The 27,945-nt window shown below is 44.1% G+C and overlaps 2 protein-coding genes across 7 annotated transcripts in view; both read left to right on the forward strand.

Moving 5' to 3' along the window:
• The first annotated feature begins 197 nt into the window (after positions 1–197).
• On the forward strand, positions 198–27,390 carry Mad (mothers against decapentaplegic homolog 1). Of its 6 annotated transcripts, none has more exons than XM_075689197.1 (8): positions 198–335; positions 9,849–10,151; positions 11,432–11,603; positions 13,608–13,871; positions 14,856–14,951; positions 18,205–18,426; positions 18,697–18,857; positions 22,168–27,390. In XM_075689197.1, exons 1-8 carry the CDS (start codon positions 315–317, stop codon positions 22,405–22,407), a joined length of 1,479 nt encoding a protein of 492 aa, XP_075545312.1. In that variant the 5' UTR covers positions 198–314; the 3' UTR covers positions 22,408–27,390. The 6 variants fall into 6 exon arrangements, with proteins under 6 accessions (XP_075545312.1, XP_075545316.1, XP_075545313.1 ...); XM_075689201.1 differs by lacking the exon at positions 198–335 and adding an exon at positions 911–997; XM_075689198.1 differs by lacking the exon at positions 198–335 and adding an exon at positions 1,399–1,717.
• Positions 27,391–27,485: 95 nt separating this feature from the next.
• The window catches only part of LOC142579210 (uncharacterized), a 50,468-nt gene continuing 50,008 nt past the window's right edge, over positions 27,486–27,945 (forward strand). The window contains exon 1 of the mRNA XM_075689194.1: positions 27,486–27,927. The gene's annotated coding sequence lies outside the window, so the exon portion shown is untranslated. The remainder of the gene's footprint in view (positions 27,928–27,945) is intronic.

Consider the following 27,945-nt stretch of genomic DNA (forward strand, 5'->3'; position numbering starts at 1 on the left):
ATCCGTCAGGAGGCGAAACAAACGCGTGCTGAAGCATCGGTTCCGTTCCCCTTCGGAACCCCTCCCCTCCTCCTCTAAACTCCCACGTACGGCACCTCCGGAAGAAAACGAGCAAAACGACGGGCCAGCAACGAAACTCACCGCGCACACTTTCGCGAATCGCCCTTTCCCCGCCGCGAACACAAAAGAGCTTTTACACTCCTCGGACCACCACCCACCCTACACCGAGGGCCGGTCGAACTACGTTCGCGCACTCTCGCCCACCCTCGGACCGTCGCCGCCGCTTCGCTGGCACCGCCGGCGTCCCCTACGGCATGACGTCCATGGAGACACAGGCAAGTTTCCCCTTTTTTTAAAAAAAAGAAAATACGAACTTCGTGCAATGTATTCGCCCTCATAGGTAAGATGGCTAGTGGAGCTACGATAATGTGCACAGTACCTCTCATCGTAAGGTTGAGCAACCTGCACATTTCAAATGTTTTTGGGCGAGATGCGCTAAACCTGCCGGAGCCACCACCATCGCTACGCTCCGTTTGACAAACGGGCGCCTGGGTGTGTTTGTGTCGGAATCGAAGCCATGTAATTGCACCGCTTTTCCACGCGCGAAGTTATACGGAATGAGAGTTTTATCAGCCCCCTTTTTTGAGTGCCGATGTTTGGAGCTTAAGGTCCCATCGCATGCCATAGGAGAGCGCGCAGTGCCTGAATAGAAATTAAGGGAGAGAATGACTGGAGAAGCGCCCTCCCACAAGCCCCGCTGGCCCCGCCGCAACCACCGCTCAAATCGCGTACCTCTGTGGCCTGTGAACCGTGTTTTAAGGTGTGCTCATCGAGTTGACGAAGTAATCCGGCCACACATCTGCCGCTTGCATGGCTACTGTCAATTCGTCAAACTCGCGTACGCGATAAATTCTAGATAGCACAACTCGAAGCTGACTGTTACCGAAGCTGACTTTTGGCGCCAAAGAAGACGACTTGGGATACGCCGATTGTAGCAGTATGTGAAATGCCCTTCAGCGTTGCCTACCAGCAAGTAAAAATAACATGCAATGTCGTGCCCTTCCGTTTTGGTAATTCATCGTTTACGCGCGGAAGCATGAAGCAAGCCCTTCCGCTAGATCTATGCCCATTTCTGCAATGTAAGCTTTGACGTGGTCGTTATTCATGACAAAGGACAGTAGCTGAAATGACCAAAAATTAACTCAACTTTGCGTGCGTCATCATACCAAACGACGGTGCTTACGACAGTGTCATAACGGTTGGTTGCCTATCGCGGAGATTGAAAGGTTACATTGCGGTTGGCATGACGCGGGGGGAAGACTTGCTGACGCCAAGCAAGGCCACATTTCTCCGTTTCGTCGTCGGTGGCGCTTCCGCGTAAAAAAATAGTTTCAGGTGCAGCGCCTCTGTTGCGCAGTGTCGGGTGTTTAGTTGTTCAATGACAGCATTGCAGACGATACGTAACTCGCCCAAGGAATATATGAATTGTCTTGTGTATTGAACTGGCCACTTTGATCGAGGTATTAACGTCATTCGGCGCGGAGTAGCACGACAACAAATGCTCGCCTCCTTGACGCCAAATTGTTGATGTGTTGTGACTGGTATTAACAGTTATTCGGACATTGTGACCCCCATTCGTCGTCTTTCAACTCTTTCTGAATGGAATTAACGCTATAAGATCACCTGTTTACGTCGGCTGTTCTTGTTATGTTTTCAGGTGGGTCTCATTTGTTACTTGCCTTGGCTTGAAAATAGGCTTATTTTCGTAACGTGTTAGGAGAAATGGTCAATTACTTATGTTGCTGCAATGCCACTTGGACACGACGTAGATCGTCGTCATCTGCGGTTCGTTTTGTCGCTGAAGGCGTTCGTCTCTGAGCGTCTGGCTGCTTGTCGTTTGAAATAGTGACTTAATTGGCCCGTTTACACGTAACGACGGGGAAGAACTAACTGATTGGTTCCGTCGCCACTCTCTAAAATTGCTTCCCCGTCGTCAAACTGGCTTTGTCCAGCTGTTAACGGTTTTCGCGACTTGTTTTTCTGAAAGTGGCATCCTGTAATGGGCGCGTTTGAAGCTGTTCGAATTCTCTAGCGTCCTTCAAGTTGCCGATGAACCGTGCGGTAATCTGTTCCCGTAACGCTCGCCGTACGGACGCTCGGTACCTTTGCCGCGCTATGTTTAGCCAGCCTAGAGCCAACCGAGCCCTCATTTGCCATCATGAGTCACAACTCGCGGGAAATTCCCCGCAAGCGTTCGATGATGAGTGTTGCGCAACCTCTCCCCAGTATCGACCTCTGTAAAGAACGGAATATGACGGCGTTCTTGCGATCCTCGAATGCAGCTGTTACGCGACGGCATGTAACGTGTTTCTTGGGTCGTGAGAAATACCTTGCCTCATAACTCGGTCATGCTGTATGTAGTCATCGGCAGCTTGCTTGTGCCATAAGTTCACTTTCGTGTCAGGATCACGTGTGTGCGCTTTAAACGCCTTTCCCGTGGGGAGGTGGGGGGAGCGTTTGACCTGCCTGCCGAGTATACATGCGCCAACACACTTGACACCGTGGAGGCTGAGAACTTCACAGAGTATTCATTGGCCATGTGCTAGCGCCAAATGTTGGAGTGTTGTGCTGCATTTTATCACCAGTAGAAGCGCATATCTGCGAGTCGACACACTGCTGCATTGCCGTTATTAGTAATGGCTTAAGCGTTATTTCATGTGGTAGGTAGCTGCATCTGGAAGATTGCTCTTGTACTTTCCGTGCAGCCTATGTAATATGTACTTTCTTTTGGGGCGGCGCAGGACTGGAAATGAACAGTGCACCTGTTTGCTATTGCAAAGAAAAATGTCTTGTTGGCCCGAATGCCAGCTGCGAAATAAGTCATTTTCTTTATTCTGTTTTGCCTACCATAGGAAGGTTTGTTTACATTTTCCAGTTATAAATCATTCAACACATTATTGTGTTCGAGCCACAATACCTATTCACCATATTTGTACACTGTGAGCTTTCTATTGTGATATTTTACTTTGTTTAGTATTGCTGCTTTGTATTTCAGGTTCTGTCAAGCAAATTTTGTTATGTTGCTATTATAGTCCTCACTCTATCTGGCCTTTGCTACAAATATGTGTTCTTGGAATAAATTATGCTGTACGGTACCGTCATGTTGCAATGGAAAGTGCAAGCAAATTTTATCCTAAATGGTTAAAAATTTTGAACTGAAGACTTCACCCTGTTATATCACAGCACAGAAAAAGAAGAAAACCTGTTTATCTATGAAGTGGTAACTACCACAGCCAACTTTTCTAGTTCCTGCAGCTATTTCAAGATATTCAGTGTAGTATGAACAAAACAATATACCTAACATGAAAGCGAAAACTTTTTGGGGGGCAGTGCTTGCATGGAATCTTTATCGGTATATGGCCTGACGTTGCTGGTCATGAGGTGGCATTGAAGGCAGAAACGTTTTTATAATCTGTACATGTGTAACATAAGCCTGTTAAAGAAAGAAAGGAGGACGGGGGGAGACCTAAACTTACCACATTAGACTGCTGCAAGGCTTAAGAGAAACCTTTAGCTTGGCTCCAAATATATACATATCCAAATGCATTTAAGCTATATAAATGTTCCCCCTATGTAATTGTCAAACAGGTTGAAGGTAATTGCATTAGCAGGAGAAAGTTAAAATCTTTCAGTGAGTGAAATTTTTATATACGCGTTGACTGTTTCCTAAAATTTACTAAATGCACTAAGAAAGTATTAACTATCTGTAGACAGTGTTGCCATGAAGATGTGAACGAAATATCATTCTACAGCACATAGCAGGAAACCTGCGACCTCGCTTAATGGATCGCTTGCTCTCGTGACTTGTGAGGCCCCCACTTTTATCCTCCCTTTGCGACGTCAGTGATGCCATTAGTTGGCCCACAGACAGCAGTCATTGGCAATCAATTATGATCATGCGCCCCCTTCCAGGTATTCTGAGAAATTAGAAAGTGGCAGTTGTTGATGCATCCCGCCCATCCTGTCACAACTTTGTCGAATGCCAACCTCGAAGGGTTACCATAAGTGCTCTGCAGAAAAAAAAAAAAAAGGAGTGACAAGCACAGCACTGCTTGAGGCACCACTTTAGCAGAGAGAGAAGGATAAGTTGAGGGGGAATAGGAGAAGTGAACATAGCATTGTTTATATCTTCTATAATGGAGGGGTTGGGACCAGCATTCTTCTTCAGCACTGTCAGCTCTACACTTCATTCAAATTAGGTCTCTTTCAATTTCTCTGGAAATACATTCCTTGAAAGGCATCACGCTCGTTCTGACATGTCGCTCAGGCTTCAAGAAAAGCCTACCTGTTGATGTAATGCTGCTGCATAGGGCATTTGTGATAGGTAAAGGTAGTTCTGAACTGCATGCTAACAATGGTTTGTTTTGGCATAACCCTTCCCATGTAGAATGATCCAAGCAGGATGTCATATTCATTGGCTGAAGCCAATCGTCAGTCGAGTCAGTTTATCATTTGTCATCAAGTGATAGGAAAAAAACAGACACACTAGCGCCATTAGGTCATGTGAATAATTGGAACCTTGTTCTCTCAATTTAGAGGTTGGTGAACTAAATTACTTGCTGCTCAGTAACCATACTGTCTCTGAGCAGAAACAGACCTGCTTTTGGCATCATATGATCTGATATGCTGTAGCTCTAGAGGCCTGCAGAAGTTGTTACCTCAGAAGTATCCAAAGCCTGTAAGGCATGCATGGCTGTGATGACCATGGGAAGCAGGACATAGAGGCAAACTGTTTTGAGCACCAATGGGAGGGTGGGCAGCAGAGTCATTCTTGCTGTGGCCGTTATCAAATAAGTTTTCGCTTCTCAGTTGGCACTGAAAATTGCTGCCTTTGTTGAAGCAAGGCTACTTCACAAGGGTTCATTGCCTGGTTGGGAAATAGAAAAAAAAAAAAACTGGTTGTACATGCTCATTGAAATATTAGCTATACCATGATGTTCGATTTTGTGGGCAGACTTCATCATCTGAAATTGGTTAGCAAGATTCACACCTACATCTTATTGTTGAATATTGCAGTGTTGGGGGCAGGCTCACTGGAGGAGGCATCCCACATTTGTGAAAAGGCAGCAGTCATTTGTCATCTATCATTTGTCATCTATCACTATACGCAGGGATACTTGCTTTCATATGGGAAGGGGGGGGGGAAAGGGAAGGGATAGCACAATTTCCCTGCCTCGGCGTACCCCGTCGAGATAAAGGTGTTCACAGAGTATGCCTGCTAACTCCTCAGAATTTTTCTTAAAGTTTACGAATTCGAGCTCGTTCATTGATTTTACGACTGTTTTGCAATTTATGAAAAATGCATTCTGATTGCAAAAAAAGTTGCTCATTGGTTTCCGACCATACCACGGGTAATCTTCTGACGGATAAAGGAAAGCAGTAGAGTACTTGCTTTGAACAAGTTTATTTGGACAAGTTCCTGAAGCTGGCTAAATCGTCAGTAGCAAAGCCACTGAAAAAATTACTGATATAAAAACTATTTACTGCTACTTGAAGTTTGCTGTTGCTTGCATGTTGCATCTAGAAGTAAATCATCATTATTGAAATGTGTGTATTTCCCACAAAAGGTGTGTGCTTGGGGAAACATTTGAGGAAACCCCCACCCACCCACCTTTCAATCATGTCTGGTTCGAAATTTACGCATTTTGAGGTTTACAGATTGGCCATTATGCGGGAAGATGGAAACTTGGAAGTGATCAGCAGTGGTCAAACAAGGGATGTCTTTGGAGCTAACGTTTTGACAAAAAAACTTCACAGTATCAGGGCAGGTTGAAACACCTCTTGTTTGACCACTTTTGATCACCTCAGTGTATTCTGTCACTTAACCAATTCGTGAATGACATAAGGTTTTGTTTGCGCTTGCAGTGTCAAGGCTGTGTGTGGGCACTGGTGTATGTTCATGTGAATGTAGTTACATGTGCCCCATCCCACATTTCTGCATTCGACAGCTGCGCTGCATACTTCAGAAAGAATGTTACTCTTTGCCCTCACACTCTCCTCCTGCTTTCAAATCTGCATGCTTCAGTAAAGCATGTATGTGAAAGGACAATGCGAGCAGCCTCAATTTATTCTGTCCATGTATGCTCTGCCTCCCCCGTGAGCAGATTGTGCATATTTTCTTTAGCTACACTTCTCCCTGTGAGAATGTCATGGACTTTGTTGCCATGGGATCACTCTTCAGTTTCAAGCGGTTAAAGCACTTGTGATAGCTCCTCATAGCTTTCACTGTCATCCAGAATAATGTGAAGTATGCTTCATTGTTCCCTCATGCCATGATGTATTGTTGTGCGCATACAATTTATACTGTTGTCATACATGAAAGGCTCTCCCCTTTGGGCTACTTTCTTATCCAATGCATTTACCACCGCTAATGTAAGTTTGCTTTGGCCTGATGACTATTTTTGGCACGAGCCCATTCTGTGTTTGTCAGTAGCTCACTCGAATAAATGGGTCAGACTGAGGCTTCTTCCAGGTCTGTTTACTGCTATTGCGTAGTTGTGACACTTCAGATCAATGAAGGCACACTTAAAAGGGTACTGACAGAGAGCGACACCTTATGGCTTCTGTTTGAGATAGGGCAAAAACTTCGTACTAATGCACACAGCATTCAGAGTTTGCCTAGCACATTTATGATACGTTAATTATGTGTGCTGTGGTGTAGTGAAATACTTAGCAATCCTCACATGATTCTAGTATGTTGGCACATGCTGCATGTGTAATCCCAATGATGTAGGTACAGCTCCCACCTGCAGCAAGTTTTCTTTTTCATTTCAATTTCATTTCTCATTTCCATATTATTTCCACATTTCAATTAAAAAGAAAGCTTAACTTTCCTTATGCTTTCCCTAGCTTTGTTGCCTTCATGTTACTAACAGAAAGATTATCCAGATCCAATGCACATTTTGAAAGAAGTGGTTAATGAAATGCCATAAATTTATTCATTTCATTCCTGCATCATTGGCATGTGGAAACTGGCGTGTGCAGATGTGCTCTTGCGCACCTGTTATACGCAAAGTGACAACTCTTATGTGGGCTTGTACTTTATCTTTTTCTATCCTTTAATTTAAATTTACTGCCCTCTTCTTGGCCAATCTTCTGTTGTGAGTATGTGCCATAGCATGTAAATCGTCATCAACATGTGGCGATCATCTCAAAAATCTTGTTGGCGTTTTCACGATAGAACAATACGTGCGATTGTGGCCTAATGATTAAAGATATGTACTGCTGTGCTGAAAAGCCGCTGTTTGATCCCAGTATCGGGCACATAATTAAATATCTTTTTAAGTCTGAGTTATTCAGCAAGACAGCAGCAGCAGCCACAGTCAGAAATATCCGGAAGGGTTTGAAAAGAAAGCTTCGCTTTAAAAAAATCTAGCCCCTCGGTTCGACTTATTTTCCTTGCTCATAGCACAGCAGTTGTCATGTAAGGCGATGCAAACTGACAACTACATAGTAACCTTATTGCATGTTTCTCGGAATGTTGATGATGTTACAGTAAGGAAGTTTATACAAATACAATTCCTAGCTTTCTTGCTCTGTAGCAATAGTAAAGGGAACAGTACTAGAAGCACTCAAAGTACTTGAAAAAGTTTTTACCATTTGTTACACAGTGTATCATGCATTCAGCAGCTTGAGAGGGAAAAATTGTCATTTACCCGACAGTAGCCAAAGCTACTAGGGAAACCCATGTGGGTTTCTCATAAAAGTTTTGCAGTTGAAGAAAAATTTGTCCTGTTCTGGGGTTCAAACCTGGGACCAATGCCTTCTGGTTTGTGTAACCAGCAGGCTAGCAGATTGCAGAGCAAGGGTGAATTAATTGGCAACTCAAAGCCTCGAGGTACAAAATATTGCAAATAAGTTCTGCGGAAACCTGCAAGGTTTCTGCGGAACTGATTTGCAGCAACAACCTGCAGGAAGAAAATACAGTGTAGTAGCGCAGCAAGTTGAGCTAGTTAGTGGCAGGAAGGAAGGAAGGAATATAATTTATTGATAGGAAAGACAGAGAGGTCGACCTGAGCTAGTGCGCTCTAATCTGCTACTCTGCACTGGGGATGAGGGAAGGGGAGTGAAAGTATTGGGATGGATGATGATGATAAGAGAAGTGGTGAGGGCTTATGCACATGAGACAGTTGTCTCGCTAGAGCCGCTTGTCGAGCTTGGTGTCCTGCAGAAACTTCAACAATACTTTAGTTGCACACATTGAAGTTGCAGTGTTAGGCCATGGGCCGAGGATAGCTTCCTCCGACAGTGGTTGCCTGCCAACGCTGGCTAGGAAACTGTCTAACGTCCTTCGCTCCAGCATATATACTGGGCAGTCGCACAGTACGTGTTACAGTGTTTCGGGCATCTGGCAGTGTTCACAATCAGGGCCGTTCGATTGGCCGATGAGGTGTGCGTAGCGACGGGTGAAAGCAACGCCGAGCTGAATCCTGTGTAGCAATGATGTTTTGCTCTGTGTATGCTTCGGGTGCAAACAGAATTTACCATCTGGGTCAATCATATGTAGACGCCTGTGAATGTTGTCATAGTGCGCTCTGTAAGCCTTCGTAAGGTCCTGCATGAGTGCCTTGATCATGGAGCTGGTGTCAGGTCGCGAGTAGGCAATCCGTACTTCATCAGAGGAAGAGTAGGCCGATCTTGCCTCACTGTCAGTGAGTTAATTGCCAAAAACACCACAATGACTAGGCACCCATTGAAAAGTTAGTCGTAGTTCATATTGTAATAAGGGGGTTACTGCACTATAAAGCGCAGTGATATATAGCGCAGTAACCCCCTTATTTTAGGATGAAAATACAGTGTACTGGGCACCACTGTTCTGCACAATTTACACTTCATGTGGAGTATAAACAAACTGTAGGATGAATACATGTGTGCCACTAAGCAAACCAAGGAACTGTGTCTGCTGAGAAAGAGATCAGCATTGAAGAGGAGGGAGAATTTTAATAGTGTATATGGGGTTGGGGAGGATGAGGTGCAAGAATGCTCGATTCTTCAGAGGAAGGTATCAGAATAGTCATTTGCACCCTGCTTGCTTGCCTTCTGTTTCATTGAAAAAGCCTGTCCCTTGAATGTGACCATTCATTTCATTTATAATGCCATGTTGTAGTGACGCCAAAGTACCACACAGTGCCATAACTGAGAGTCTTGGAACTGGCTAGTTTATTTCTTTATTGGGCGAACTTGTGCCCAGAAAGAAAAGTAACACTCTAAGCATAACAATAGCAGCTAGCACAAAAGCCGGTTGTCTAAATCTGATATGACGGGTCAACTGCACCACCTATTTTTGCATGACTCATCTTCAACATTCTGGACCAGTAACAACATCTTGAAAGTTTCGGGTACATGTAGGCATTTTTTGTAACTGGTTTGGCGGTGAGGTGTCCCTGGGTTGGTGCTCGGGTAATTGTAGGAGTTCTCGTCTTGAAAGGAGGCTATATAAAGATTTCTACGCGTAGTCACTGGGCTCTCCTTGTCCAACCACAGGCAGCCTTGTGGTAGAGCAGCCACCGCAGCTGTGGGAGGCAGACTAGAGCTGCCGCTGGGTATTTGCTGGCAAAGTGGGTACAAGCATGCTGACGGCCAGGTGCTCAGCTATCACGGGACCTAAATGCTTGGGAAGGGGTGTGTGTCCCCAATCCGACCTAATAAGTGCTTTGGGATGCCACATGGGAAATTGCTGCCATGGGAGCAGCCCGGATGGTAACAGTGGTTAGATGGCGAAAAACAGTAGCCAAGAAAGACAAACAATGTACATGTGTCAATAGCGTGTGCCGTTTTTCTGTGCGTAGAATATGGTGAGCAACGGCTACAGCGGCCCCAGCAGCGGCGGGGGCGGGGCATTTGACAAGCTGGAGGACGCTATGTCAACCCTGAACAGCCTGTTCTCCTTCACGAGCCCCGCCGTGAAGAAGCTGCTAGGCTGGAAGCAGGGTGACGAGGAGGAAAAGTGGGCTGAGAAGGCAGTCGACTCACTTGTCAAGAAATTGAAGAAGCGAAAAGGGGCTATCGAGGACCTTGAGAAGGCCCTATCTTGCCCGGGCCAGCCATCAAAGTGTGTCACTATTCCGCGGTCCCTGGATGGAAGGCTGCAGGTATGCTACATGCTTTTTCCACCGGCATTTCACATGTCTATGCCACATGCATCAACATTACTGTATTCAGTGACAACCCAAGAATGTGATCGCAAGTACACCATAGTCCAACTCTAAGAGAACTTATGTAGAGACCCCAACCGAATAAGTTTGTTCATGCCATGATGTAACAATGGAAGTGAGTTTCAATATTGGCATCTCGGGAGCAGCCTTTCTGGTGCGCAGAAATTTGGCGTATTTGGGCATGTCGTGAGATTTTGCTGGTAATGAAAAGATAAGATTGCGATTTATATTGATACTATGGAACATGCTTTCTGTTTAATTGAGAATTTAAATTTTTTAAAATATCACATTCTTTATATTTTAGAAGTGTTTGTGCTTTATTCTGCGCATGTTACGATCTAAGGAAAGTTTGTGCTTATAAGCGGTGTTGTCTATGTGGCATTGAGTGGAAGGGCAGAACCGTGGCATCCCTTGTTGCATGGAAGTGCACATTATGCTGTTTTGCATGCTAGTTTGTGTGAATGAAATTCTGATCGTGAATTCGAGCTAAGATTCTTCACTCCAGCTCACTTAGGTTTTCAAGAGATGACATGCTTCTGAATGGCAACATGTTGAACTGTGCACCACGTGTGAAAGTACAGTTCATTGTAATAAAAGTGTCATTGCACATTCGAAAACTTCGCTTGGCTTGGCTAGAAAAATCTTGGTTTGATTTGTGTATGACCAATACAGTTGGACAGGAAACCATGAGAGCACTTAGCTGTAATATCAGAATTAATTCAACAGTTCAGGGAGCAAAAACTGTATGAACATCAGCTTAGTAAACAAAAGATTAATTTCTCATGGCTAGGGCTGCACTTGTCTGCTTCCCACCAAAGCTGGCGTACAATTGCTATCACACTCGCCTCTCAGTGTTTCCTGCGTAGGATTGTATAAACATGATCACTACTTCATATGGAAAATTCTGATAAAAATGTTCCACAACATTCTCCACGTTACCGCTGCAGTATTGGACACTCTGGCCGACAAACTTTCTGTTGCACTAAAAAAAATAAGAAAGAAAAAAGAGGGTACCATAAATATTGTTTGTTGATCCCTTCAACAATACACCATGTATTTATACATGTCCTGTCAGCATCGTAATGCATGCAGGCCAGCTAACTGTTGTGGGATGCTTAAGGTAGCTGCAATGCTTTGTTGCGCCCTCTGTTTATGGAATGCCTTTGTTGTTTTTTTTTGCTAGACGAAAATGTCACTTCATGTTCTGTTTCCATCAGGTTTCACACCGAAAAGGCCTGCCTCACGTGATCTACTGTCGAGTCTGGAGATGGCCAGACCTACAGAGCCACCATGAACTCAAGCCCCTCGAATGCTGTGAATACCCGTTCTCAGCGAAACAGAAGGAAGTGTGCATCAACCCTTACCACTACAAGAGAGTTGAAAGCCCAGGTGAATGTCTGCATCCATTGTTCACTGCATGATGTGGATATATGTAATTTAAATGTCCAATCATGTTATGTACTGCTGTTCACATTACCTGTACTACATGTTGTGCGACCTGCCCAAGTCCACTTGTTCCTCTTAATCTTGACTTGAGTATAATCTGTAATCAAAGAAAGGAAAACGCAGTAGGAGGGGGCATTATATGAAATGATGTGATTGGAGTATTTGCAGGTGTGGGGCTAACTTCACTGATCCAGCACAAAAATTCAGCACAGTGATCCAGCACAGTGAACTGTAGCAGCTTTATTACAGCATGGTGATGATTGTAATGACTGGCCTTTATAGTCCATTATTTCCCATTTATAAAGAAGTATCAATCTTTTACTGGCATGTTTAAAGTGGAGCTGATCTTCATTTAGTTCTTAAGAAAGACACTTGCACACATTTGGCATCCTGAAGTCATTTTGCTGCACAAACTATTTAACAGCATGACAATGACAATGCATTGACAATGACTGCAGTGTGATGCTGGTAGGTTGACAAAGATGGCAGCATGGCGATGACAAAATGGTAGGACAGTAGTGGCATGGTAATGATGTCACAAAAATGTTGATGACAGCATGACAGTGAAATTTCTTTAACTGACATATAAGGCTGCAAAGAAGCTGCTTTGCAAGAGGAATGCCGAGAATGACTGTAGGACTGAAATCTGTGCTGTGAATGACAGTGATGCAATAATGACGACACTTCGGTGATTGAAGATGGTGAATGACAGCTACACTGAAAATGACACTGAAAGGGGCACTGCGAGTGACTGCGTCTCCCTTGACCAAAGGTGTCCGAGTCTTGATTTTTTTCCTTGTTTCTTTATTATAAATTTTGACAAAGCCAATTACTCCATGACCTTGAAGCTTTCAATGTTTCATATGCACTTCATTGACTCTGTATTTGCCAAATATATCTCTATCTCTATTAGCTCGCCCATAAGAATGAAAGAGTGTACAGTGTACACAGTGAATGTTATACTACAGCATTACACACGCACATTTTTACATAAATAGCTATGGCTGTACAATTTTCCCATGATTTTGAAATTTTCGAAATCTTACTTGTGGTCCAACTCTCTCTGTGCCAAATCTGTCTTTGTATTTCTCTTAGTTTGTACACGGGAGTGATTTGGAATGCATGCTGAGCGTGATGCTCTTCTGGATTGAGCATTGCAAGCTTTGCGTAGCTAGCATGACATGTTGGTGCTAAGTACAGCTGATTCAATCTGGATTTGCCCTTCAGTGAGTATTCGTCATTGTGCTTGAAAAAACTGAATTATAAAATTGGTTTGTGCTTAGTATCATCCTGCTTTAAGGGCTCATGGTGTAATTACGGCGGTTTGCCGCATTTTTGTTTTAGCATGGGCACCATTAGGCATTATGCCACTATCACTGCTCAAGAGCTGTGCTTTCTGTCTAACACATGGTGGCATAATACTCAGCATTGGTGATGGGGAAGAGTCCAATAAAGCCTCTTGGTGGACACGTGGGTATCAGGCTGTAGCTGTATTAGGTGCAAAATAGTGCTAATTTGGGCTGGTTGGTACATGTTATAACAGAATAGAGTAACAGTGCATGGAACAGAACAAAAGGAACGGAGGAGGTGCTGATTGTCAACTAAATTTTATCCCACACATGGCAATACTATATGGAAGGGCCAGAGGGAGAGAGTAGACGAGCAAGCAAAGGGACACATAGAAAAGCAAAAAAAGGAAGGAGGGGTGGGGCATCAATCGTACACGTGAAAAAAAGTGAGATTTTTTTTAAAGTAGCGACACTAACGGCACACTTGAGCATGCATCACCTTTCAGCACTTTGTTCTTTCTGTCTATTCCATACACTGTCACTGTTACTCTATTTAGCCATGTTTAACGGAATCCTTGTTAACGGCCTAACTGAATCAAAATTTCTGTATTCTGCCAAGAAATGTGCCACACAATGGCTATCTAAACATGTTGCGCAGTCCTCCCTCCCGTGCTGGTTCCCCGGCACAGCGAGTACCCTCCAGGGGGCCACACGATGATTCCTCCGGTTTTCCAACAAGTGGCCGAGTCTGCAATGCCGCACAATGTCAGCTTCTCGGCGCAAGGCTTCAGTGCCACCACTTCGGGGTCAGGGGTCACGGCGGGCGCATCCCCTGCGGCGGGAACCACGGCAGCGGCGGGCGTTCCCTCACCGGGCCCCAGCCTTGGCAGCTCCGCACCTAACAGCCCCTTTGGATTGCCCGGTAAGTGGGACTGTAGTGCAGTTTCACCCTAGCTAGTTGGGCAAATCAGTACGATTACATCTTTACCTACAGTGCGAACAAAGTACACTGGGCACTAAGGAAGAATGACACAGCATGAATGCTGTTCAGCAAAATTTAAAGTGCTAACGCAAGAAAACTGCAAAACATGGTAAGGTCCCACTCGCCACAGTATATCAGTGGGTATGGCATTGCCAATGTGCAATTAAGCTTGCAACCAACTTTATTTGACAAGAACAGGAAATCTGGATGGGGAACGAAGTGCAGCACATTACGGTGGTGAAGAGACAAACCATTGATAACACCCTGAAGTGCTGCTACATTTAAAGGTGTTTCAACAAAGTTGTTCAACATAGAGGAGCTCAAAGCAGTGTCTTCTCTATCTTTCTGTCGGTACTGGAAGTCCATGAGTGTAAACATGCGAGTTCCCCTCCCTGTCCAGAAGGGGCTAATGCAACTAGAAATCACTGGGTGTCCCAAAGTCATAGGCAGTTGTGCGTGCTGTGGCATTTGTAAATGCAGTCTGTACTGGCCAGTGTTGCTCACCTTGACCTTCACAGTTCCTTTCAACAGTGCATTTGTGGGCAGTTCCATTTTGTGAAGAATAATGCTGCAGATTTTGTAAACAAATCTATCACTAAGGAAAAACCTCATCGTTGTCCACATAATAATTTCCTGCATGAGTTGGATTAGTATAAAAACGTTAGAAATGGTACAATTAGTTAAGGCTTGCCATTGGGCATGCCCTGCCACTAATTATCAAAATGCAATTTAGTGATCTCCATTGTGTGGAAGCAGGGCCAGCACATTGTGCCTTTGGTTTCAAACAAATGAAACCACAATTTAGGTATTATGCTGTATGACAAGGGAAGGACACACTGTGCTTACTGTGTGTGTGTGCGTGCGTATATGTTTCTTTTTTGGAGCACACGGTTTACAAGTGCGTTTTGTCCTTTTCCTGTGCAGCAGACACTCCTCCACCTGCTTACTCAGCTCAGGACGACAGTCAATCTGCCACTGATGACCAGCCCCAATCAATGGACACATCGACTGTTCCTCCTGGTAAGTGCTTACTACTGGTATTCACTCAGTGGGCTCTGCTTATAAGTGATACTGTAAACTATTATAAAGCAAAGCTTTTGTTACCTAGCTCCTAAGGATTTGGCATGTCACTGTTTGTCTGTTTTGCCTCATAGTCTTAGCAGGAAGAGATCATTTTGCTGCTAGCCAGCTAGTTACCACTCATTTAGCTGACAATAAAAGTGTAAATTTTATACCTGAGAAAGAAGGCCATGCAGAATCATCATTCGTTCGCAGCCGTGCTTGCTGAACCACACTCGTAAAATCTTTGTTGGATGTAGTTGGGAGGTCATGTTTAGTGAAGCTTTCCTTGTGGCATCCAAATGTTTAGATGCTGTGGTCAGTGGTTACTGTGTTGCGCTTCTCCACAAGTGTCTGGAAGTACTGCTACTATGACTGAGAATGGTTATGGGACATGTTTGGGGCTGAAATCCCGCTGCACAAGGTGCGAAAAAATAGAACTTTGCGTATGTTAATGTGTTGCACCGTTTCCTTTTGCTGGCTTACCAAAGCCTTGATTACGCAGGTTCCCACAGTGTGTATGATCGGCATGTATCTTCTTTTTTAGACAAAACATGAAAAACACCTTGAGGATACTGGAACTGAACCTATGGGAATGCAATAAATGTGTCAAACTGCTCAGCTTATTGGAGGATTCAGAATGATGGAGCTTGCCTTGAAAGGAGCTTACTGTGCACAGTTTTGATTGGGGCAAACACATCACTGTTTGAGGAGTACAGATATGACACTCTCGACATTTAATTTTATGTTTTGAGTAAAGGTCCTGGAGTTTGAAACTCTAGACAAAATGCTGGCAAGCCTCTTATCACCCTAGATAATTCACTATAAATGCTTTTCTAGGACCAGATTCAGTATCGCTTCTCATGAGTTCTGTGTAATGTCCTCATGACACAGAAGGTGTTCACTTGGGAGCAGAGCATGGTGACGTTTTTGCACTCGCTCCAGCTTGCTCGACCATCAGCTATTTTGGTACCTGGGGTAGCGCAATGAGTAGTAGCATAGCAAATGATTGAGTGAGTCGGAGCAATTGCCAAAATGTCACCATGTTCTGTTCCCATGTGACCCCTTTCTGTGTCATGACTTCATGACACAAAACTCATGAGAAACGATAACAAAACTGTTTTTAAAAAAAATTTATACTAAATATTTTAGAGTGCTCAGGGGTTTGCCAGTATCTGTTCAAAAGTACTGTTGAAAAGTTTTGAACTTCAGGATGTTCACCCTGTTGGCTACCAAATATTAAAGGGGCCCTAAACCACCCCTTGGGCTTGGTGAAATAACATAGTCCGCGGGTAGCATACGCTGCTGTGAACATTTTTGCTGTGCGACACTTCTGCTGTCGTACGCAGTGCGTGAAGCTTGCAAGTGGATCACGAAGTCGCCTTTCTCTCAAGCGCTCCCTTAGACAGCTGCTATTGGCCGATAGCTGACATCAAGCTGTAGCAAACTACATGGCCTAGATACCGCGGTTGCCGCGGGGTGCCGCCACCATAGTTTCCTACAGTATACTAGAGGGAACTCTGGCGCTGCAGTCGCTGTCCTACCATGGGAAGGATGAAAAGTACATGGATTTGTCTGCTGTTCATGCTTGTGGATTCAGACGTTCTTGTGGCTTTGTATATATGCTATATAAATCTTATTTTCATAAATTTCAGAGCAATCTACACTCTTCGAAGTGCAGAAGACGCCGCGAACATGCACAATCGCTGCTAATTGCAACCATTGAGCTTGTCGAGATGGCCAAATCGAAACACACTGAGAGTCTCAAGGCGTCTCATGCCCATGATAAATTCATAAAGGCGTTTCACACCGCTTGTCGATACATGCGTCCGTGGCTTAATGTTTTCAATATCCGGCTTCTGTGCTAGAGGTCTTGTGTTCAAATCCTGCCGTCAAACAATTTTAATAATGCTTATCTGATTACTTATTACACAGTACAATGTTGAAAATGATGAGTTTACAAAGTCACAAAGCTGTTTGAAGTCAGAATAACGAAATTTAGGCAGATCCATGTACTTCTCATAATTACCATGCTGGTACAACCGCTCCCACTGCAGCTCCCATAGACACTAGCGCCAGAGTTCCCTCTAGTAATTATTTTGACACTCTATGGCCGCCACATGTCCACTGGCTAAATGCACTGCAGCTCACTGAGGACAACAGCGTTTGGCTTATGTTTAGCCCGTCGTAGGCATCAAAGGCAGAAGTCATGGAATCTTCATTAACGTCCAAAATTAAACTTGAACTGCGCACCACGGTGACATATATAAGGTGGGGCACTGTGGGCACGCTCCATTGGGCCGTAGCCTTCGCTGTGCAAGGCATTGAAGAAGGAACGGGAGCACAGCAGAGGCCGGGTTTGATCGCCAGTAACTCCGCTTCTGCTGAAAGCATTGAAGTACATGTTGTGGCAAAGCGTTTGTGAAATAGCCTATTTTCGCCTCAAATGCTTTTCTCCACTTCGATAAAAGGTGGTTCAGGGCCCCTTCAAGTGCACCACAAGGCCTTCGCACCGATTATTTTTGCTGCATACAGGCGCTACAAAATTTTTCACTGAATACTAAAAATAAAAACAGTCTAACCTATGCTGTAGGGGACAAGTATAGCCTATATTGCCGGTTGCAACCACCTTTGAACAGCCTTTTAAACCTTCCATAGCTCCCACCTGTGAATCGCCGACTTTGGCAATATGGCCCCTTGGCAATATGGCCCCTGCTATTGCACGCGACAATTTGTTGGCTTTGGTAGCAAATGGGATAATGCGAAAAATTAAAAGTCGGAAATGTCATGTCCAAACATCTGAGCTAAAGGAATAATTTATGTTTGCTGATTCAAGCCCATCAAAATGCTGCCTCACTGGTCAGAAAACAAATGCACAACCTGGTGCTCAGAGGCAGAAGGGCATAGCAACTGAGCAGCTGCACCAGGTCTCAAATCTGTGTAATACGCATCTTTTTCAGTATATGTGTTCAGAGCCAAAGGAATAGCTGGTCTGCTGTCCTTTCTTTTTTTGTTGCGTGTGGCGGTAGAAGCCTTCTGTTTTGGTAGTGATGCGCAGTGCCGCACAACTTTGATAATTGCATCAGTAAAAATAATTTTAGCCACTCTTGTGTTTCGTATGGCTACACTTAAGCACAGCCATGCGGTTAACAGTCACATGCCAGTGGTAGCCTCCGTGTGTGTCTGATGCCTTGTTTTTTCCTGTCTTTGGCAGACGTGTCCCCGGTCACCTACCAAGAACCACAGTATTGGTGCACTATCGCTTATTATGAGCTGAACTCAAGGGTGGGCGAAATCTTCCACGCACAGAGCCACAGCATCGTCATCGATGGCTTCACCGACCCATCAAACAACAGCAACCGCTTCTGCCTTGGCCTCCTGTCAAATGTCAACCGCAACTCAACCATTGAGAACACACGGCGGCACATTGGAAAAGGTGAGACATTTAAGTTGACTAAGTAGGAAAGAATATTTAGCTGGGGCAGAGCTTTGTCTTCATGCTAACTTAGACAGGCTTCATCATGGTGGTCAGTTCAGTGATCTTTTACATGTGCTCTGTCTATAAGTATCTGAAAGCTCACATATGAAATGTCAGCTCAGTAGTTTCACACTGCCTTCATGCCGAGGTTCTATGCCATTGACTAAAACGCCTATCATGCATTTTATGGTGTTGGTGACTTCTAATGGTTAGCTTTTTACCTTGCAGGTGTTCATCTGTACTACGTTGGAGGCGAAGTTTATGCCGAATGCCTCAGCGACAGTGCCATCTTTGTACAGAGTAGGAACTGCAACCACTCGCACCAGTTTCATCCAACCACTGTTTGCAAGATTCCGTCGGGCTGCAGCCTGAAGATCTTCAACAATCGAGTAAGTTCGCTTGAGCATGTCTTCTCCTGCTGTGAAAGTTGAGCCTCAATTTAGTGAAGTTGTTATTGCTTCTAAACAATTTGTTACCTTGCCATGTTGCTTCTGTACAGCATTTCTATCATTGCACAGTAAATTCTTGCTTGTTATATCAGCACTTATGGTGTATATTTTTAAGTTCGTGTGTTCCTGTGCGTCTTCCACTGCAGCTGAAAAGAGTGCTCAACCAATTAGCCGACCGAATTGTGTTAGGCAGCATTACTTTCCTAAATTATAGAAATGCCTTTTCCTCTGAAGAAGTGTTCTAGGAGGCCCACTTTTTCCACATTTGTTGATTTTGGCATGTGTGTGCTGGTTTTCAGTCACATCAAGGAAAAAGGTTGGTTATAGTGGGAAAGAAGATAAAGGCCAGATTCCTTTTTCTTTTTTTGACATCAGTGTGCTGTCATAGATTTCATGCTATTTTATATTATTGGGCCGTTTCAGCACTGTAAAATTCGCAAGATTTGGTAGGTCAAGTATGTGGTTCTCTTTAGTGTAACATACCGTAGTTGTTTTTTACCGATGAACATTAACTAGACCCATGTAGACACTGTCAGAGTTGGCTACACCAAGGCCATCTGGTGCAAAAGCTTCAGAGGAGCATTGCCACTCGTTTTATTTTCTGCATTGTTTATGACTTACCAAGCTCCCTCTTGTGGTAAGAATGGCTGTTTAGCTATTGCAGTAGTGTAATCTACGATATACTACTGAGCTTAATACTGCATTTACTTGTGTAGGGCCTGCACTTTCTTTTGAAATTTATTTATAGGGGTGCAGGCCTTACATGTGGCAGGCTTATGGCTACGCCCTGAAATCTCAGAACTGCACTCAGACTGCTAAGCAGAGCATCACAAGCACAATCCACCGGCTATGATTGCTTATGTTTATTCGTGCTTGTTGCTTCCACTGCCGTCGTCGTTTGACGAGTTTGCCTCATTGGCGCTCTCCCAAAACAGGTTGAGCTCTATGCTGTCCTGTCTGCAATACGGTTGCTTTGAGTCTCTTTAGACTGCCTTAAACAAACATGCACGCCACACGTTCGAAATTCATGCTTACACTTCTTGCAGCTGTGCGCCTGAAAGTGCAGTGCCGTTAAACCTGCTAAACGATGTGCCTCAGCATTGCCAATTACTGTTAAAGCATGCTGGATCTGTGTGGTGATGATCTGTGCCACATGATTCTGATTGCGATCCAGAGAGAGAATGTGATGGCGACGATGCCATCATTGGCAGGACAGTCACTAGTGCCAGCTTAACCGATACACGGGTGTGGCCTCCAAGATAGCAGCAGTGCCGTTGTTAACTTGGAGGCCACACTTGCAAGTATGTGCATGATGCTAAGTGAAAGCTTTTTTTTCCCCCAAATTTCCGCATCTTAAAATGAGATGCAAACCTTACTTGAGGGTTGGCCTTATACAAGTAAATGCGATATTCCTCTTTGGTGTGCCTTTAAAGGCGCACTGACATGATATTTTTGACTCTTTATTTCTTTAGTTTAATGAAGATCCTGGATCTCTGAAACCTGGGAAAAAATATACTCGCAAGCCTCATATCTTCCTAAGGAATTTAAAGATAGCCTTTCTGCAACGAGTTTCAATTTTGTTTATGCTATGTCTTGACATCATGACATGGAGCAGGACATTGAGGCATTTTCACAATTGCTCTGGCTCACTCGTTTGTCTGCTATGCTGCTGCATCGGCCCTCGCAGCGAGTAGCAGCATAGGACACCATTGAGTGAGTGTCAGAACGTCATAACATTGTATAACCACGTGTCCAACTTCTGCATCATGATGTCATGACATGGTAACCTCCTGGGAAATGAAAGTGCAACTAGCTATAGAAAAGCTATTATATCAAATTTTGGGGGCATTCCCCTAAAACTTAGCGATATTTTTGTGGGGTTGAGAAGTCTAAGGCTCTTATGTAAAAGAAAAAATTTAATAATCGTAAATATCGTGTCAGTACCCCAGAAATGTCTTAGGGAATCTTGTGGGAATGTGTAGCCTGTTTAAGAAGCATGTTTGTGAATAACTTACCAATAAGCATGTACTAAATGCAAGTGATGTATGTGGCCCATCACGGTTGCTCAGTAGATGCGTTGTTCTGCAAAAAACTTCATGGGTTCGACAACTGGCTGTAGCACTCTTGTTCTAACAGAGGCAAATTGCACAAATATTCCTTTATTTAAATTCACACGGGCATTATTAACCCTTTCAGGGTCAATGACGTAAATATACTGCGCCACGAACAAATCCAAAATTGTCGATGCCGTATATTTAAGGCGCAGTCTGTTTGTTTATAAAGTGCGCCAATTTCCCAACTTTTTCTTTTCTGTCATGTGCTGCCACTATGTGGAAATGCAGGTAAATTTTTTTGCGTGCCTCCGTCCCTCAGATTTCGTTGCATGGTTTGTTTTAGAGCTAGTTTGCTCCGGCGCATCTATATACTACCGCTTGTGCATTGGGGCGTGGGCGGGCAGCCGTTTAGGTTTTGTTCTGTGTGCTGTTTCGACTTCGTGTGCTTGCAAAACTGACGGCTATCTCATTTCGCTCAAAGGATGACCGCCTGTTTCTTGCTCGTTTAATGCTCACAGGGGTGCGCGCATAGGAAAGATGCTGCCATACATACGTTTGTTTCTTTTATTTATTAATTTTTTTGGAGACTCGCAAAAACTAATTGCCTCTGGTTGGCGATAAGATGAAGATTAGCGGAAGTTCGTTACATGTTTTGCTTTTTTGACGTGCACACAACCATGTAGTTAGATGTGTGCACCTACGCAGTACGATTACGCTGTGGACGTAAATATTAGTGTAAGAGCAGGAACATAGGAGACTTGCGAAATATTCTTGTGTGCGCATTTTCAAAGCCTTGAACTATGTGTATAACAATGCATCAAATTTTTAATTATAAGTTTATTTCCTTTTTTTATTGTTGTTATTCATGAATGAAGAGTGCATATATACAAACGCAAAATATCTTTTTCTCACTTTACGGTCACCTTAGGAAAATTACGGTAATTTTTTTTCGAAATAGGTCCCTAAGAAGAATTCGAATCTGCAATAAAAAAAATCTACCTTGGGCAGTCGCATATGGCGAAAAAAATCTACCCTTAAATAGTTGAAACCCCAGATGGCCATAATTAATCCAGAACCCTCCAGTGTTGCTCCAATTGTTGCTTTCGGAATGTTGAGACATGTGAATTTGATTATGCAAAGCATGCCACACTGTTGTGATGATTGTCTTTTTTTCTTTCCTTGCTCTTCTTGTGCAGGAATTTGCTGAACTGCTGACTATGGCAGTCAACAATGGCTTTGAAGCCGTGTATGAGCTGACCAAAATGTGCATCATCCGCATGAGCTTTGTCAAGGGCTGGGGTGCCGAGTACCACCGCCAGGATGTGACCTCAACGCCTTGCTGGATTGAAGTGCACCTCTCGGGGCCTTTGCAGTGGCTTGACAAGGTGCTCACGCAAATGGGCTCACCGCACAACCCAATCTCATCGGTTTCGTGACAAGACCCCTCGTTTTCTTTTCTACCGGCAGTACTTCCCTCTTCACCCGTTCCTCTGCCGTTCACAGATCCCCTCCCTCCGGCCATGTTTTACAAGCAGTCTCAACACCCACACATCGTCTGCAGGCGACAAGATGGTCTTCTCTTGCTCTTCTGGCATGCTTGGTGTTGTGTTGTTTTTGGAGTCGGCTACACAACGTGTTTGCTGGAAACTATGACTTCCAGGTGTGCTTGGCTCCAAGTTGGTGCCATTCTCTCTGGGCACTAGTGCGAGCACAAAGCAAGATGCCTTCTTGTGGTGGTGTGGTTCCCTCAGCTTTGCCGTGACAGAGTCTTTTCTGTGTGTGTGCGTGTGTGTGCATGTGCGTGTGTGTGTGTTTGAAAGCTCCCTTGTGTGTTAGACAAACACGTGGCACTCAACACGCGCAAGCCGAGTGACAGGCGCAGTTTGCGGGGGTTTCACCACTGCGCGGCGACTCGTGTCGCATCTGCCACGAATTGAGTCTGCATTGTGTGTTGCACAAGTTTTTCTTTTACACATGCAAAGAGCCTGGAAGGTTTGCTTTCTTGGTGGTAGTATCAGCACATATACCGGCACATCTGTGAAGGCATGAAATTGGGCTAGTTTTTTGGACGTCCATCATTCTTGCGCTGATGATGAGACAATGGTACACAGACGTGAGCGTAAAGAGACGGTACTGGACAGATGAAACACGGCAACATTTCTTGAAGAAAGAAGGGTGAGAGCAGTGACAGAGCCATAATTTCAATCGCTCGTGGATTTTTCTTCGGTGCATCTTGCAGACCGAGCACTAGAAAGTCGATTGTGCCCTGTTGTTGCCATTAACACAGGAACGATTGATATTTTTGGCGCATTGTCTCTCGTGTTTGATTTAAATAGCATAAGGTTGCAGTCGGCAGACACCATCGACCGTGTCCTGTCGAAGATCATTTGGCTATCCTGTTTTTTCCTAAATAACGGGAAAAGCTTTATAAAGTGGGAGTGAATTATCAGCAACTTTCATGTGGTGAGGCTTATGCACGAAACAGATGGTATAGCTCTGTGTGTTGCCTGCTTTATGACTGGTTGCACCAACAACCACATCCAACGAGTTTCAGGCAGGTTGCAAAAGTTGGAGCAGCCATGTTTGCAAGAATCCTGCTTGTCTCATTGAATGGTTTGTTGTGCCATGTGTCTTGTGCATTACTTGGTTGTTAGCAAGCTCCCTCTAGTGTGTAAAGAATCTGCAAAAGATACAAGGAACACAAGGACAGGTTTCTGTACTACCATTTGCATCTGTAAGAGTGTAAAGGTGCTCTTGCACAATTTCTGTCCCTGCATTATTGCATTTTTGCACCAACCTTTGATAGATGTTGCTTACATAATTGTGTAAGTCGTGAAAATAAGAAAAAGCACTCTAAAATTTGTGTCAGAAACTTAAGTGCAAGTTGCACATCTCTTGCTCACTTTTCATATTTTTTCCATCCCTCCTCCCCCCATTTTCCTTTTTCGTTCAAGCACCTACAGCCTGCTGCTGTCCACATTTTCTCACCATGGGCCTTTTTTAAAATTTTTTTTAACACACAATTCTAATTGTTCTATTTTAATTTGATTTTACTTGCCATGTCATTGCCATGCTTTTGGCTCCGTGAAATTGTTTTTTTTTATTTTTTTAGCCTTTTTGGCAGGCCTGAAAACCTGAAGGCTTCCTGTGGATGATTTGTGGGTGTTCTGTCAATGTAACCTTCATGATTACACCCTTGTTATGCTGTACGCTTTCTTTTCTTTTTTCCTTTTTAAACTTGCCTGTCATAGACATTTGCAGTAATCTGTGCTCATACTTTAGGGAGATGCTGCTGTTTTGCTGTATTTGCCAGTGGTCTTTATTGAGTCTGGGGTTATTTGCAGTTTGCTTGGGCAAAAAAAGAAAGAAAAAAGGAATGTACTCACAAATATAAAGGTTACTTTGCAGCTCTCAAAACAAGTGTTAATGAATGGACCTAAGCCAGTGCCACTTCTGAAAAATTTAGCAACCAGTGTCTATGCTACAAAATAGTCATTTTTCAAGCGTATTGCTTTCGGCTCGGGCAGATTGAACAACAGAGAAAAATTTATGTGCATGCTTTCCTGCCGATGTTATTCTTGCATGACATAGCAGTCGAGTGTATTGACAAAATGAGTGGAAAAAAGCTTGTGCTGACAACGAGAGACTGTTGCTAAAGTGAGCCACCTTATCAGGCCATGGGAAGCATCCCAAGAAGGAATTGTGTTGGAAGGTGCCTTTACTTTCGGGTACTTCACTGAAGTGCAGGTGTGATAAGTTTTCATTTTCTTTCTTATTTTTCTGTCATTTTTGTCTGCTACCAGTTGATTAGGGTTTCACCAAACAGATAATCTCTCCTTCTAAAGCAAAAGCTAGTAGTGAGGATTTTTGGCGCAGATTAGTCGGGGCTCAGATTTTAAATGTCAACTGAGATGTTTGTTCCCTCACCACCGCCATTGGAGTTCCTAGCCTTGAGTCGTACGAGTATGCCTCTTGAATATGCGGGAACAGAAAAAATTGTTTACTTGAGTGTGCTTTTTACACGGTGTGCTCTTGAGTAGGTTCTACAGCTGGCTGCCAAGGTTATCAAAGTGCATGAGGTTTGACAGTGACAACATCAACGACAACAACAAAAAATTCTATGGCTGCACTGCACTACTTTGTTTCGGCAGGTGCGCTGTGATGGTCTGCAGCCTTTCAAATCCTGGAACATGTGCATTGTTGCAGGAAAATTTAGCTCTTTTGGGACTATCAAGTTGTTTTATCACAGACAGTATACTCGGTTGTTTTACTCGGTGGGGTTAGTTTCACTTTTGCTTGACATCCAACGATATGCGTCACGAGAGCCAGCAGGCTTGACTTGTCCGGTGGCTTATCCACTGGGATTTGAAAACAAGTTTGTTCCTTGGTAAATATTGTTGCTGCTTTCTGGAAGCATCTGATCTGATTGGCATTTTGCCGAATTTGCCAGGTTGCTTGCATGGGTGCTTGCACTTTTTTGTTCCATGCTTGTGCACAAACCGTGTGTATGTGATTGGTATGGAAGTAAAACTACTTTGCAAGTTTCAGCTTTTATTTTTAGTAAAATTATAGTAGGCGGTGGGAGAGAATGGAGGTTGCTAGGCGTCTGAAGAAAGAAAAAAAAACTGAATTTGAACTGCAATCGCTTCTCCCTGTTGTACTGTTGTGGTCACTGCAAGTGTGACAAGCTCTAGAAGTGAAATTAGTTTGCTTGTTTCAACTTTTATTATTAGTCAAATTGATGTGCGTGTGTGTATGGCGGGGGGGGGGGGGGAGATCACAATGACATCTGTCGTAAAAGCTGTTAACTTGAGCTGTAACTGCTGCTCGCCATTTTGCTGTTTAGGCATTGTTGTAAGTATGACAAGCTCTTGGCATTACTGGTAGGGCCGGCTGTCACAAGCATAATGTGCCCCCTGGTTATTCGGTGCCTGCCTTTGGCCATCATTTCGCATAAATTGGGTGACCTGCCTATAGCAGTGCATCGAGACACCTTTGGAAACATTTTACATGCACAAGCTTTTGCTGCAATGTGGTTCTTGCTGACAAGTAATGTTTACTGCACAGTTTTATTGGGGCACTATTGTTTCATGTCTGCTCTTGAGCTGCACGTTTGGGTGTGTGTTGTGATGGATGTTTTCTGGAGGTACCACTACGATTTTGAGCTATTGGCCCCAATACTACAGCAGCAGCAGCAGTAAGCAGTTGAACAGCAGCTTGCACATTTTTTTTCTCGGCTTTATAATGGAGTTGCTTGGAGCTCTGTACTGAGCATTTCAGTTTCTATGTGTCGTTCATTCTAGCAGTATATAAAGTGAAGGTTGATGCAATAAGTCTTGCTCTTGACACTGCATTACTGATATATTGTACAGTTTTTGTCAGATTGTTTGCTGCAATATCTTAGAACAAGATCTACATTTGGTCATTTCTGACAAGAAAGTGTATGCATGTAATATAGCACATAAACATTTGCATTTTTTTGCGTTGCAATGTAGCATTTTAACTTTTTAACCATAGCGTGTTGATGCTGCTTTCGTGTACTTCTTGCACTGTGTAACAAGTTTGCATTAGTAAGGCAGGTGTTGCATGCTGCTCGTTGTTGCCATATGTGCGATGTGGTCGAAGGTGTTCTTTCGTAACTGTAGCCATTCACTCAGCAGGTGCTAAGCATAGTGGATATATGTAGCACATATTGTACACATTTTGTGCGTAGCATACATTTACACACTGAGATGAGCAGAAATGGTGCATGGCCTTGCATTCTTTTAATTTCTTATCATTTGTAAATGTTTAACTCTCAACCAGCCTTGTAGAATGGCCTGTCTCTGCAAGTTTTTTCTTGAATGCGATTGAGGGCACAAGACAAGCACGCCTTCAGTTTCATTTCATTGTTGTTGAGCGTGCGTAGTTGCTCTTTTTTGAAGTTTATAACCATGCTATGCAGAGAAAAACTATACACTCAAGAGTTGCATTGTGTAGACTCTTCCATCCAGCAAATAGTTTTTCAAAGTGCGCCCTTTGAAATGCCTTCTTTTTTAAAAGCTTCACTGAGATTATTATTGCTACGTGCCTTCAGCAAGCAAAGCTGTTTTTACCAATTCTGTGCTGCACTTTTTGCGCCACTTTTCGGCCAGCTGTTACATGAACATGCAGCCACATTTGATGCTAGCCAACCATGTGAAGAGCTTGTTACGATTCACTTTTCCTTTGCCGCAAGTTGATAACTCCATTCTTCTTGCAGGAGCATGTCACATTTGTGTCCTTACAGCTCTACATTGAAGCTTGGTGGCTTTGTACAGTTTGTATTTGAAGCAGTTGAGTGCAGAGCGATGTGTGTGCGTGCGTGTGTGGTGCCCTCTCTTTCGTATTTCGAATTGGACTGTAGCAGAAAATAAAAAAAAAAAACATTTCTCCCAATATTTTTTTTGTCGTGGTGCTTTGTGGGACTGTGCGAGTGCTTCCTTAGCCACCCGCCGCATAACCGTCGGTTGCTGGTAGCTGGCCCAATCGACTGAAGGGATGTTTGGCGTGCCGCTTGGAGCGGAACAGGCCCGGGTGCGGGAAAATCCGGTGGGAAAACCTGTACGGAGGCGAGTAGGTATGTCGGGAAGGTGAGTACACAGTACGCAAGCCTTCGTATGTATTGCGCGCCAGTGCGGTGCGCGCGTTCGCGCATGCGCACTGCGTCCGTTTGCGGGTGGTGAAACTGGCTGAATGACCTGGAAGGACTCAAGTCTTGATAAAGGACTGGCAACTATGGCATGTTTACAACCTTGACGTCATAGGTTTGCGTTTTCCTACAACCCGCACACACGCAGCAGTGCTGCTGAGCGCGTGTTGCCGGTGTTTGGCAGTCCGGGAGCCTGCAATTTCTTTCGTGCACCGTTAGCACGAGCTGGTGCTCGTAACGAGCCCGCCGCGATCACCCTGGACGCCGAGGAGAGCTATTGCACCTGGTAAGTAGGTTCTTTGAT

This window comes from Dermacentor variabilis, chromosome 4, assembly GCF_050947875.1.
Source record: "Dermacentor variabilis isolate Ectoservices chromosome 4, ASM5094787v1, whole genome shotgun sequence".
Classification (NCBI taxonomy): domain Eukaryota; kingdom Metazoa; phylum Arthropoda; class Arachnida; order Ixodida; family Ixodidae; genus Dermacentor; species Dermacentor variabilis.

What these genes read in the sequence shown, in the direction of transcription:
- Mad (XM_075689195.1), top strand. Translation starts at nt 1,783, where the DNA reads ATGGTCAATTACTTATGTTGCTGCAATGCCACTTGGACACGACGTAGA. An exon ending in CAGCCCCTTTGGATTGCCCG is followed by an intron (nt 13,872 to 14,855) that starts GTAAGTGGGACT and finishes TTTCCTGTGCAG; the next exon opens with CAGACACTCCTCCACCTGCT. An exon ending in TGAAGATCTTCAACAATCGA is followed by an intron (nt 18,858 to 22,167) that starts GTAAGTTCGCTT and finishes CTTCTTGTGCAG; the next exon opens with GAATTTGCTGAACTGCTGAC.